The 13,929-nt window shown below is 47.2% G+C and overlaps 1 protein-coding gene across 1 annotated transcript; it reads right to left on the bottom strand.

Annotated features, from left to right (window-relative positions):
• Positions 1-565: 565 nt before the first annotated feature.
• Efcab9 (EF-hand calcium binding domain 9) lies at positions 566-8,781 on the bottom strand. Its single transcript, XM_004664963.2, has 4 exons — positions 8,646-8,781; positions 4,549-4,697; positions 1,324-1,500; positions 566-790 (listed from the first exon to the last, which is right to left on the bottom strand). The coding sequence occupies exons 1-4, from the start codon at positions 8,779-8,781 to the stop codon at positions 566-568; spliced, it is 687 nt and encodes a 228-aa protein (XP_004665020.1).
• Between the last annotated feature and the right edge of the window lie 5,148 nt (positions 8,782-13,929).

Below are 13,929 nucleotides of genomic sequence, written 5' to 3'. Positions count from 1 at the left end.
CCTCAGCCACCCATGTAAAAGCCTGGTGCAAAAAGTGGGACAATCAAACCAGGCATGGTGGTGCGTGTCTTTAATCCCAGCGCTTGGGAGGCAGAGGTAGAGGATCGCCTTGAGTTTGAGGCCACCCTGAGACTCCATAGTGAATTCCAGGTCAGCCTGGGCTAGAGTGAGACCCTACCTCGAAAAAACAAACAAACAAAAAAGTGGGATAATCATCTAGCATCAGTTTGCAGGGGCAAGAGACTGTGGATGTGTGTGCGTTTGTACATAAATGTGTTTTAAAAAATCGATACCCGGGCTGGAGAGATGGCTTAGCGGTTAAGCGCTTGCCTGTGAAGCCTAAGGACCCCGGTTCGAGGCTCAGTTCCCCAGGTCCCACGTTAGCCAGATGCACAAGGGGGCGCACGCGTCTGGAGTTCGTTTGCAGAGGCTGGAGGCCCTGGCGCGCCCATTCTCTCTCTCTCCCTCTATCTGTCTTTCTCTGTGTCTGTCGTTCTCAAATAAATAAATTTTTTAAAAAAATTAAAAAAAATTGATACCCACTTTGATGCTCGAAATTTATTTGTTAATTATGTTCTACACTTCTGGATCTCAGTTGTTCCAAGAGATTAATTTGGCTTATACTACCCGTGTGACGCTTTTTCCTGAGGAGCCAAGATTTTTCTTTCTCTTTTTTTTTCACATGCTCTTCCTCTAGCTCTTCCACTATTTCTCCCTGTCTTTTCTTCTGCTTGTAGCTTTTGTCAGTGGAGAAGATCGTATACAGCTTAAATTCCTTGTAGTTAAGAAGCTTTTGAGGGGGGAGGGAGAGAAAATATTCCAGGGTTTGACATTGTTGAACATGACAGTAATGTAGGCTCAGAATTACAGTGTCTGCTGTAGACTATGGGAACAAAGTCTCTTGGTTATGTCTCCCAGGACAAGTCCAGATGGTTCAGCTGCCACCAAAGTCCCTTCCCAGAACAGCTCCTCACACCCAACCGTGCCTCTTGCTGGCTTTTGCAGCACAGGCAGGAGTAGCCTTTTCCCCATTGCTTTCTCTTAGGATTTTGTTTACATGGTTCTGCCGTAGAATTTCTTCCTGACTGCCTATATAAATAAACCCCAACTCCAATTAACTGCCACATTATTACATTTCTTCTCTATACCTCTGTAATTATATATCCACATTACATGATGTAGCCTTTGTCTTTCGGGGTCCAGATCCCAGACCCGTGCGGTAGGCTCATGTAAGTTTTCCTGCCTCCCCTCCACCCACCTCTAACAGTTGGTAATAGGACATTGCCTTTGCCCTAAGCCATACTTTAAGGGGTCTACACTTACGCGGTCGCCAGTGATGTCAAAGTCTTTAAAGAGCTCTCTGAGTTCCTGCTTTCTAATATTGAAGAGAAATCTGTACATCTGGAAATTGTCGGCACCAATTTTCAGTTCTCCATCCAAGTCAAGCAGTTCAAAAACAGGCCGAGAATGGCGGTACATAAACTGTTCTTCTAGATGGTTCTGTTTGGAGAGAGCCACACAAGACTTGGGAAAGCATGACTGCTGTCCTGTAAGCTTGTTACACCAAGGCCTACATAGTCTCCAGCCCACTCCCTAGAGAGCTCAAAGGAAAGTCAAACCTCAGCCTAGGGAGAGGTTATGTCCTGAAGTGATGAGGCCTGCCCGAGCCTGTGCTTTCAAGGGACACCGAGGTCCCCATTGTGACAGCTTCTGTCAAAATCCCTAAGCACCTCGAGTGTTTTTCCAAAATGGTGGCCACATAGGGTCTCTTTCCTCATCAATCCTCTGCAGCAGGTTCTCTGAACAGGATCATCAGGCACTAGAGATTACCAGTGATTCTTTGAAAATCACCAGCTGGGGGCTGGAGAGATGGCTCAGTGGTTGAAGGCGCTTGCAAAACCTGACAGCCCAGGTCCAGTACCCCAGTTACCCATGTAAAGCCAGATGGACTAAGTGGTACATGCATCTGGAGTTGGCTCACAGTGGCTAGCTCTCTTGTCTGTCACATTCTCTCTCAAATAAAAGTATTTTAGGGGCTGGAGAGATGGCTTAGCGGTTAGGCGCTTGCCTGTGAAGCCTAAGGACCCCGGTTCGAGGCTCGGTTCCCCAGGTCCCACGTTAGCCAGATGCACAAGGGGGCGCACGCGTCTGGAGTTCGATTGCAGAGGCTGGAAGCCCTGGCTCGCCCATTCTCTCTCTCTCCCTCTACCTGTCTTTCTCTCTGTGTCTGTCGCTCTCAAATAAATAAATAAAATTAAAAAAAAAAAAAAAAGTATTTTAGGTGTGTGGCACACGCTTTTTTAATCCCAGCACTGAGGTGGCAGAAATTAGAGGATCGCTGTGAGTTGCAGGCCAGCCTGGGACTATAGAGTGAGCTCTAGGTCAGCCTAAGCTAGAGTGAGTCCTACCACCAAAAAAAAAAAAAAAAATTAAGGGGGCTGGAGAGATGGCTTAGCGGTTAAGGTACTTGCCTGCAAAGCCTAAGGACCCAAGTTCGATTTTCCAGTACCCAGGTAAGCCAGATGCACAAGGGGTGCATGCATCTGGAGTTCATTTGCAATGGCTTGAGGCCCTGATGTGCCCATTCTCTCTCTCTCTCTCTCTCTCCCTGCCCACTTATATCTTTCTCAAATAAATAAAAATAAAAACATTTTTTAAGGGGCTGGGACTTTCGCCTCTCTCTCTCTCTGCTTGCAAATAAATAAAAATAAAATGTGCTGGGGAGATGGCTCTGGGATTGAAAACACTTGCTTGCAAAACCTGTGCACTTGAGTTCAATTCCCCAGTACCCATGTAAAGTCAGTTGCACTAAGTGGCACATGCATCTGGAATTCTTTTGCAGTGGCAAGAGGCTCTGGAACACAACTCATTCTCTCCCCCACCCCATCAAATAAAAAATATTTTTAGGAGCTGGAGAAAGGGCTTGGTGAGTGGTTAAGCCGTTTGCCTGCAAAGCCAAAGGATCCTGGCTCAACTCTCCTGGACCCATGTAAACCAGATGCACAAGGAGGCACATGCATAGAGTTCGTTTGCAGTGGTTAGAGCCCCTGGTGTGCCCATTCTCCCCCCCCCCGCCTCTTTCTCTCAAAGAAATAGATAAAATATAAAGACAGGAATTAAGTTAAAAATATATATTAAGGGCTGGAGAGATGGCTTAGCGGTTAAGCGCTTGCCTGTGAAGCCTAAGGACCCCGGTTCGAGGCTCGGTTCCCCAGGTCCCACGTTAGCCAGATGCACAAGGGGGCGCACGCGTCCGGAGTTCGTTTGCAGAGGCTGGAAGCCCTGGCGCGCCCATTCTCTCTCTCTCCCTCTATCTGTCTCTGTCTGTCGCTCTCAAATAAATAAATAAATAATTATATATATATATATATATATATATATGTGTGTGTGTATATATATATATATATATATATATATATATATATATATATAAAGCCGGGTGTGGTGGCACACGCCTTTAATCCCAGCACTCGGGAGGCAGAGGTAGGAAGATTGCCACCCTGAGACTCCATAGTGAATTCCGGGGCAGCCTGGGCTAGAGTGAGACCCTACCTCAAAAGAACAGAAAAAACAAACAAAAAATATATATATAGAGAGAGAGTTGGGTGTGAAGTCGGGCGTCGTGGCACAGGCCTTTAATCCCAGCACTTGGGAGGCAGAGGTAGGAGGATTGCCGTGAGTTCGAGGCCACCCAGAGAATACAGCGTGAATTCCAAGTCAGCCTGGGCTAGAGTGAGACCCTTCTTCGAAAAACAAAAAACAAACAACAACAACAAAAAAATACATATATATATATATACACATACATACACACACACACACACACACACACACACACACACATATATATATATATAGAAAATGTAGGCTGGGTGTGGTGGTGCATGCCTTTAATTCCAGCACTCGGGTGTCAGAGATAGGAGGATCTCTTTGAATTTGAGGTTACCCTGAGATTATATAGTTAATTGTTAATTTCAGGTCAGCCTGAACTGGAGCAAGACCTTACCTTAAAGAGGCAAGAATAATATTTTTTAAAAGGGTTTAAGAGATGGCTTAGTGGTTAAGGCACTTGCCTGCAAAGCCTGAAGACCCAGGTTCGATTCTCCAGTACCCACATAAAGCCAGACTCACAAGGTGGCACATATGTCTGGTGTTCGTTTGCAGTGGCTAGAGGCCCTGGCACGCCCAACCTCTCTCTCAAATAAGTATTTTTTAAATATTGAACATCACCAGCTAGAACATTCCGACAAGCAGGCCAAGAAGTGTGGCAGTCACAGTGACTCTCTTCACATAGAGAGCCAGAGCCAATGTGGGACGGCTGAAGACGGTTGGGCCCTCAGCCAGTACGACCTGGTGTTGAAAACGTCCAAATTACGTGTGGATGGACCAGGCAGGAGCCAAAATTAAGCCCCTCTCAATTTTGTCTTCCACTTGTTTGTAATGAAAGGGAAATTCTCCAGTGTGTCCCTACTTCACTACCAGCTTTAGCAAGATGGCAGCAGTCCAGCCCTCCCTCCTCTGCCCCTTGTCTCCTCATCTGGTACTTACCTCGTGTGACAGCAATATGCAAACCAGCATGTAGAACTGGTTAAAGCCAATCTCCCCAATAGCTGTCCAGTCCAGCATGTCAAATACAATTTTGATCTGTCTAGTCTTTAAGTCTGTCACATGGTGGAGGAAGTGATAGAACAGCACATCTGTGAAGGGGGAAGCAAGGACATGATGAGCCATTCTAGAAAATACTAGCAACTCTGAACCACATTGTTAAAAAAAAAAAAAAAAAAAAAAAAAAAAGGCCAGGTACGGTGGTACACACCTTTAATCCCAGCACTTGGGAGGCAGATGGAGGAGGATCACTGTGAGTTCGAGGCCACCCTGAGACTACATAGTAAACTTAGTGAATTTCAAGTCAGCCTGGGCTAAAGCAAGACGCTACCTCTAAAAACAAATACAATAACAACCAGGCGTGGTGGCGCATGCCTTTAATCCCAGCACTTGGGAGGCAGAGGTAGAAGGATCACCGTGAGTTCGAGGCCACCTTGAGACTACATAGTGAATTCCAGGTCAGCCTGGACTAGAGTGAAACCCTACCTTGAATAACAAAAACTAACAAAAAAAAAAGCTACCTTCTGGCTTATTTGAATGTGTAACCCTATCTGACGTTTGGATCTAGCTGTGGTCCCACATCAGGATTTGGGCCATCTGATGTTTCTTCTGCACACAGTCATGTCTGGGAGGGATCTAGTAGCAAGGTATCAATGCAAGCAGCTGACCTTGGCCACTTGTCTCCGAGGCCCAAAGCAGCCACTCACCCAGACAATGTGAGCTCGCTCTTAACCTCCTGGCTATTGCACCAGCAAGGAGCAGTTTGGTTACTAGGGAGCTCAGATCTCCGCAAATGCTCCAGTGAGACTGTGGGGCTTAGGAGTCAAGAGCCCTGATCTCAAGCTTAGCTTGCTGAGGTACACACTGGTACTGAGGTACAGACTGGTGTCCTGGGCCAGGCTAATCAGAAAGATTTGGCAACACAAATGATATAAGTCTATATGTAAAGAGAAAAGGTGAGACATGAAGTCATGAAGAAAATGTGTCTTGGCTTTTTTTGTTGTTTTTTGGGAGGGTATTTTTAATTTTTATTATTTATTTATTTATTAGCAACAAACAGGCACAGAGAGAAAGAGGCAGAGCAAACGAGAGAGAAAGAGAATGGGCGCACCAGGACTTTCAGCCACTCAAACAAATTCCAGATGCATGTTCCACCTTGTACATCTGGCTTACGTGGGTACTGGGGAATTGAGCCTCAAACCAGGGTCCTTAGGCTTTCCAGGCAAGCGCCTAACTGCTAAGCCATCTCTCCAACCCTATCTTTTTTTTTTTTTTTTTAATTTTTGAAATAAGGTTTCTCTTTAACTCCGGCTGATCTGGAATTCACTCTGTAGTCTCAGGGTGGCCTTGAACTCACAGCAATTCTCCTACCTCTGCCTCCTGAGTGCTGGGATTAAAGGTTTGCACCACCACACACCCAGCTTGCTTGCTTGCTTTTTTTTTTTTTTGAGTTAGGGTCTCACTCTAGCCCAGGCTAACCTCAAATTCACAATTCCTACCTTCACCTCCCAAGTGCTGGGATTAAAGGCACACCACCATACCTCAATGGGTTTTATTTATTTATTTATTTTGTTGTTTTGAGGAAGTGTCTCACTCTGACCCAGGCTGACCTGGAATTCACTCTGTAGTCTCAGGGTGGCCTTGAACTCATGGCAATACTCTTACCTCTTTCTCCCAGTGCTAGGATTAAAGGTGTATGCCACCATGTCTGACATTTTTTTTTAAATATATACATCCATACACACACACACACACACACAAATTTATTTATTTATTTATTTATTTATTTTTAAATTTTTATTTATTTATTTGAGAGCGACAGACACAGAGAGAAAGACAGGTAGAGGGAGAGAGAGAGAATGGGCGCGCCAGGGCTTCCGGCCTCTGCAAACGAACTCCAGATGCGTGCGCCCCCTTGTGCATCTGGCTAACGTGGGACCTGGGGAACCGAGCCTTGAACCGGGGTCCTTAGGCTTCACAGGCAAGCGCTTAACCGCTACGCCATCTCTCCAGCCCAAATTTATTTATTTATTTGAGGACAGAGAGAGGCAGAGAGAAAATGAGCATACCAGCACCTCTAGCCACTGCAAATGAACTCCAGATGCATGCAAATGGGTACTGAGGAATGGAACCTGGGTGCTTAGGCTTCAAAGGCCTCTTAAAGATCTTTCTGGAAGGATCATTCTTCACCATGACATCTTCTGTGTGATCAGGATGAATGGACTGATAGGACACTTTATTTATACTTGGGCTTCAAAAGAACCCAGGATGTTTCAACTGGCCTTGTTTTAGTTGTGGATTGAACTGTGGTCGCTTGCAGGTACCACTGAAGAGAGCATGCAGAGCTGGGGAGATGGCTTGAGTGGATAAAGTACTTGCTTCCTCCTCTCTTCCCTCCTCCTTTTTCTTAGTGAGGCAAGGTCTCAGCCCAGGCTGGCTTTAAACTCAGCTGGACCTTACTTCCTATCTGTCAAAGGTGATCCACATAATCCTTTTTCAAATTTTATGTGTCTATGTGGGGGAGATGTGAATGTGTGTATACACGCATGTAAGAGGGTCGCTATGAGTTCAAGGCCAGCCTGCAGCTATAGAGCAAGATCCAGGTGGGCTTGGGCAAGAATGAGCTCCTACCTCAAAATAAACAAAGAGGGCCAGGCGTGGTAGCGCATGCCTTAATTCCAGCACTCTGAAGGCCTAGGTAGGAGGATCACTGTGAGTTGGAGACCACCCTGAGATTACATAGGGAATTCCAGGGTCAAGTGAGATCTTACCTTGAAAAAAATAAACAAAAAAAAATATATATAAGCAACAACTCAACAACATAAGACTCTGTTACCATTTCTAAATGAGGAAACTCAGACTCAAAGATGTTATTTCGGTGGCTGGAGAGGTGACTCAGCAGTTGAGGTGCTTGTCTGCAAAGCCAAAGGACCCAGGTTCGATTCCCCAGATGCACAAGGTGATGCATATGTCTGGAATTTGTTTGCAGTGGCTAGAGGCCCTAGCTCACCCATTCTCTTTCTTTACCTCTCAAATAAATAAAAATTTTAAAATGATATTAGTTCAGGCTGGAGAGATGGCTCAGCTGTTAAAGTGCTTGCTTGCAAAACCTAAGGACCTGGGTTTGGTTCCCCAGTACCCACGTAAACCAGATGCACAAAGTGGCACATGCATCAGGAGTTTGTTTGCAGTGAGTGGAGGTCCTGACAATCCCATACTCTCTCTGTCTCTCTGTGTATATGTATCTCTCTGTTTGCAGATAAATAAAATATTTTTTAGAAGATATTATTTGGGGCTGGGTGTGGTGGCACACGCCTTTAATCCCAACACTTGTGAGGCAGAAGTGGGAAGATCACTGTGAGTTTGAAGCCACCCTTAGGCTACATAGTGAAATCCAGGTTAGCCTAGATAGAGTGAAACCCTACCTCAAAACAAAACAAACAAACAGGAAAAAAAAAGTTATTTTGTCAGGCATGGGCATGGTGACGCACACCTTTAATCCCAGCTGTGAGTTCAAGGCCAGCCTGAGTCCACATAGTGAGTGCCAGGTCAGCCTGAGCTAGAGTGAGACCCTACCTCAAAAAAAGGGGGTGCTGGAGGGAAGGATTAGCAGTAAAAGTACTTGCCTACAACGCCAAAGGACCCAGGTTCAACTCCCCAGGACTCACGTTAGCCATATGCGCAAGGGGGTGCATGTGTCTGGAGTTCGTTTGCAGTGGCTAGATGCTATGGTACACCCATTTTATCCTTCTCTCCCTCTTTCTCTCCCTCTCTCTCTCCCTCTCTCTCTTTCTCTGTCAAATTGATAAATAAAATATTTTTTAGAAAAACCCCAAAGGGGATGATATTTATCTGAATCACCTAGAGATAATGGGTGGAGCCAAGGTTGAACCTCAGCTAAACTGCCACCAGTCCCAACTCTGTTGGCAGGTTCTCTCTGCGCTTCACATAGAAGATGAAATAATGTTTGTTAACTAAGCAGTTTCCAATTCACATGTTCCTGGGTGACATTAGCTGTTAAAATGTGCGAGAAGTCTGACCATTCAGGGTGTTCCTGCGGTGCGCATCAAGAAGGTGAAAATACTCCATCAAGGCCTTCACGTTCCTCACAGATAATAAGCAGTATATCTTGTCCAGGTAGAGGTACCACAGGAATGAGCCTTCCTTCAACTCCATCACGGCACTCGTTCAGCTGGTGGCTCTGGCCAGCTGAGATAGAATAGAGAATTCTGTCTCGGAACTAGAATGCTGGTCAACCCAGTAGAAGTAGAGGTCAAAATGCCAGGGCTAGCTGGGCATGGCGACACATTATCCCAGCACTCTAGAGGTAGGAGGACCGCTGTGAGTTCAAGGCCACCCTGAGACTAGTGACTTCTGGGCCAGCCTAAGCTTGAGTGAGACCCTACCTCAAAAACAACAACAAAAAAAGCCAGGCATGTTGGCACACGCTTTTAATCCCAGCACTTGGGAGGCAAAGATAGGAGGATCACCTGGAGTTCAAGGCCACCCTGATGACATAGTGAATTCCAGGTCAGCCTGGGCTAGAGTGAGACCCTACCTCAAAAAAAAAAAAAAAAAAAAAAAAAAGTGGGGAGGGAGGGAATTACCATGGGATATATTTTATAATCATGGAAAATGTTAATAAAAATTTTTAAAAAAAAAGGTGGGGGGCTGGAGAGATGGCTTAGCGATTAAGGTGTTTGCCTATGAAGCCTAATGACCAAGGTTTGATTCTCCAGTACCCACGTAAGCCAGATGTACAAGGTGACGCATGAGTCTGGAGTACATTAGCAATGGCTAAAGGCCCTACCATGCCCATTATCTCTCTTCTGTTTGCCTCTTTCTTTCTCTCAATTAAATATAAATAATTTTTTAATTAATTTTTTATTAACACTTCCATTGTAAACAATATCCTGTGGTAATGCCCTCCCCCCACTTTCCCCTTTGAAACTCCACTCCATCATATCCCCTCCCCCTCTCAATCAGTCTCTCTTTTATTTTGATGTCATGATTTTTTTCCTCCTATTATGATGGTCTTATGTAGGTAGTGTCAGGCACTGTGAAGTCATGGATATTCAGGCCATTTTGTGTCTGGGGGGAGCACGTTGTAAGGAATCCTACCCTTCCTTTGGCTCTTACATTCTTTCTGCCACCTCTTCTGCAATGGACCCTGAGCCTTGGAAGGTGTGATAGAGATATTTCAGTGATGAGAACTCCTCTGTCACTTCTTTCAGCACCATGATGCCTTCTGAGTCATCCCAAGGTCACTGCCATCTAAAAAGAGAAGGTTCTCTACCAAAAGTGAGAGTAGCATTAATAAATGGGTGTGAACATTAGGAGGAGTGCTTACTGGGCAGTTTGGTGAGCACAGTATATACATTTAGCCAGACAGCAGCAGACATTACACCCCTAGGGTTCATGACTACCCCTGTTTTAAGTTTTCAGTATCAGGGATATATTCCCTCCCATGGAGCGGGCCTCCAGTCCAATTACAGGGCAGTTGGTTTCCACCATAACAGATGTGCTACTATTGCACCCATTGGCTCGTTTGGCCTGGCTGGCCAAATAGAAGGGCTGCAGTGCCCACTGTTGAGTACCTTCACTTAAAATTTATTTTTTAAAATACTTTTTGTTCCTTTTTATTTATTTATTTGAGAGTGACATACAGAGACAGAAAGATCTTGGCAGATAGAAAGAGAGAGAGAATGGGCGCACAAGGGCCTCCAGCCACTGCAAACGAACTCCAGACGTGTGCGCCCCCTTGTGCATCTGGCTAAGGTGGGTCCTGGGGAATTGAGCCTCGAACTGGGGTCCTTAGGCTTCACAGGCAAGCGCTTAACCGCTAAGCCATCTCTCCAGCAAAATATATTTTTTAAATGCCAGGGCAGTCAGTCAGAGTGCTTCCTCCCATTCTCCACCTTAGCCACACACATCTGTAGTCTAAATCTCTGATTATTACCTTATTATCCCTGTCACTAAAGCAGCCATGCTAATGGGACATCAGAGGCTGCTTAGATGTGAAGGAGAGAGGGGAAGAATCTTTATCCAGTTTTTAAAAAATATTTTATTTGGGCTGGAGAGATGGCTTAGCAGTTAAGGCATTTGCCTGCAAAGCCAAAGGATCTGGGTTTGATTCTCCCTGGTGCACCCCATCCCTCCCTTTCTCTCTCTCTGCCTCTTTCTCTCTCTCAAATAAGTAAAATAAAATTTTATTTATTTGAGAGAGAGAGCGAGAATGGGCGTGCCAAGGCCTCCAGCCACTGCAAATGAATGCCAGATGCGTGTGCCCCCTTGTACATCTGGCTAATGTGGGTCCTGGGGAATCAAACCCTGATCCGGTGGCTTTGCAGGCTAGTGCCTTAACCACTAAGCCATCTCTCCAGCCCTCTTTATCCAATTTTAGTATATGTGCTGCCAAAGCGAACACTTTTTTTTTTTTAGAGAAGAAAGTTTTGTTTGCTTGTTTTTGAGGTAGGGTCTCCCGCTAGCCCAGGCTGATCTGGAATTCACTCTGTAGTCCCAGGCTGGCCTTGAACTCACAGTGATTCTTCTACTCCCCTCCCAAGTGCTGCGCTACTATCCTTGGTGGGAAGATTTTTTTTTTTTTGTATTTTATTTATTTATTTATTTATTTATTTGAGAGAGAGAACAAGGTAGAGAGAGAAAAAGAGAGAGAGAATGGGCACACCAGGGCCTCCAGCCACTGCAAAGGAACTCCAGATGAATATGCCACCATGTGCATCTGGCTTACATGGGTATTGGGGAATTGAACCTGATCCTTTAGGCTTCACAGGCAAACACCTTAACTGCTAAGCTATCTCTCCAGCCAATGAAGAAACTTTTAAAAGACCAAAGTAAACAGGGCATGGTTGATGCACGTCTTTAATCCCAGCACTTGGGGAAGCAGAGGTAGGAGGATTGCTGTGAATTTGAAGCCAGCCCAAGACTACCAAGTAAATTCCGGGTCATCCTGGAGTAGAGCCTGGGACTACATAGTGAATTCCAGGTCAGCCTGGGCTAGCGTGAAACCCTACCTCAAAAAAACAAAACAAAACAAAACGCATAATTTACAAATCATAAAGCTCCTTTACAAAAAAAAAGAAAAAAATATGAAAGTTACTGTTTGGTGATTTTTGGCAGGTTTCTTGAGCTGTTGATACTCACTGTAGCTCAGCTGTAGGACCTTTGAGTCACCCCAGTGAGAGTCCTTTTACTGGCAGTCCCTGCCTCACCCAGCGCAAGGCAGCCTTTGTTTTGATATGCTCTCTGTATAGATGTGCCTTTTCTAGACATTTCATATAAATGCAGTCATAGGTCATGTGGTCTTGGAGTCCGGTTTCTTTCACTTAGCCTGGTCCTTCCTCATTTTATTGTCGTTGAGAGCTCCTGGGGCTGGTGAGGACGCTCTGACCCTCAGCCCAGCAGGGAAGCAGCCCTCTGTACCCTGCCGCAGCTGCTCCTGTCCGACACCTACTGCCTTTCCTGGCTCATTCACCAGCTGATTTATGAAAGCAGTGGCATTCCCTCCCCCCCCCTCCTTTATTTGTTTGTTTGGTTTTGGTTTTTGAGGTAGGGTCTCATTCTGGCCCAGGCTGACCAGGAATTCACTACATAGTCTCTACATAGAGTGGCTTTGAACTCACAGCAGTCCTCCTACCTCTGCCTCCCGAGTGCTGGGATTAAAGGTGTGCATGTGCCACCACACCCGGTTTAACTGAAAGTTTTTAGGGGCTACAGAGATGGCTCTGTGGTTATAGGCTCTTGCTTGTAAAGCTTGACGATCAGTGATAAGAGGCCCTGGCATGCCCGTTTATTCATTCTCTTTCTGCTTGAAAATAAGTTACAATTCTTAAACAGTAAATTTTTTTTTGCCGGGCATGGTGGCACACGTCTTTAATCCCAGCACTCGGGAGGCAGGGGTAGGAGGATCACCATGAGTTCGACGCCACCCTGAGACTACATAGTGAATTCCAGGTCAGCCTGGGCCAGAGTGAGACCCTACCTTGAAAAAACCAGAAAATTAAAAAAAAAAAAAGTAAATTTTTTAGGGCTGGAGAGATGGCTTAGTGGTTAAGGTGCTTGCCTGCAAAGCCAAAGGACCCAGGTCCAATTCCCCAAGATTCAGTAAACCAGACGATCAAGGTGGCTCATGCATCTGGAGTTCGTTTGCAGTGGCTGAAGGCCCTGGAGCACCCAATCTCTCTGTGTCTGTCTCTCTCGCTTTCTCTCAAGTAAATAAATATTTTAAAAGTATCATTATTATTATTATTATTTACTTAATATGAGCGAGGTCTGCATCATGAAGTGAGTTAAGTCTCCTCCCAGCCCTGGGAAGCCGCGCAATGGTTAGCCTAGGTCTTGGGAGACTCCCCCGGGCCGCGGGGCGCAGCATTTCGCGCACTAGGAGGCAGCACCGCGCTGAGGATCCGCAGCGACCGTAGCCGCCGCCGCGCGCGCCCAGGGCGAGGGTCCGTCGTCGGTCCCGCGTGGAACAGTGGGTGCGGGCAGGGCAGCTGCAGAGCGGGGTTGCACTGAGAGAACGAGGCTTAGTGGCCTCGGTGGGTGCTCGCAAAATGTCACCTCGCTGTCCCTTCCGCTCCCACCAAGATTTTGGGGAGCCACGTGGCGCAGTCAGCCCCCGGGGATGTGTGTGTGCACATCTGTGTGTCTGCGTCTGTCCGTGTCTGTGTGTCTGTGCGTGTGTCAGTCTGTCTGTGTCTGTGTGTCCCCCACCCGAGTGATCCCCCAAGCTGTCGTACACCCAGAATGTGTGTGGTCGGGTGTGTGCCTGTGTGTGTGTGCGTCAGTCTGTCTGTCTGTGTCTATCTGTGTGTACGTCCCCGGGTGGTCCTCCAAGGTGTCGCACACCCAGAATGTATGTGTTCGGGTGTGTGCCTGTGTATGTGTGTCTCTGTCTGTGTGTCTGTCTGTGTGTATGTCCCCGGGTGGTCCCCCAAGCTGTCGCACACCCGGCGCGTGGCTCGCGGGAGGGACTACAGTTTCCAGAGTGCCCCGCGGCGCCGGGCGGAGCCGGGGAGCATCCACGACCAATTAGGGGGTCTCGGGGCGAGTGGGCGAGGCGCAGGTGGAGGCCGGCCGGTGGGCGGGCGCGGGCGGGACCGGTCCCCGGAACCCGTCCCCGGGGCTGGCGGCGGGCTGGTCCCGGGCTGCGCGAGGGGCGCGGCGCTGCGGAGGCGGCCCGGGGGACCGGCCGGGGCGGGGCGGGCCGGGGCGGGGACACGCGGCCGCGCGGTTCCGGGTGCTCCCGCCGCGGCGCTGCCCAGGCGCACTTGACCCGGCTCGGCTCGGCGGCCGGGGAAGCGA

The sequence above is a fragment of the Jaculus jaculus genome, chromosome 6, assembly GCF_020740685.1.
Source record: "Jaculus jaculus isolate mJacJac1 chromosome 6, mJacJac1.mat.Y.cur, whole genome shotgun sequence".
Taxonomy (NCBI): Eukaryota; Metazoa; Chordata; class Mammalia; order Rodentia; family Dipodidae; genus Jaculus; species Jaculus jaculus.
The sequence above is the reverse complement of the archived record's forward strand: the minus strand, read 5'-3'. Positions and strand labels throughout refer to the sequence as shown.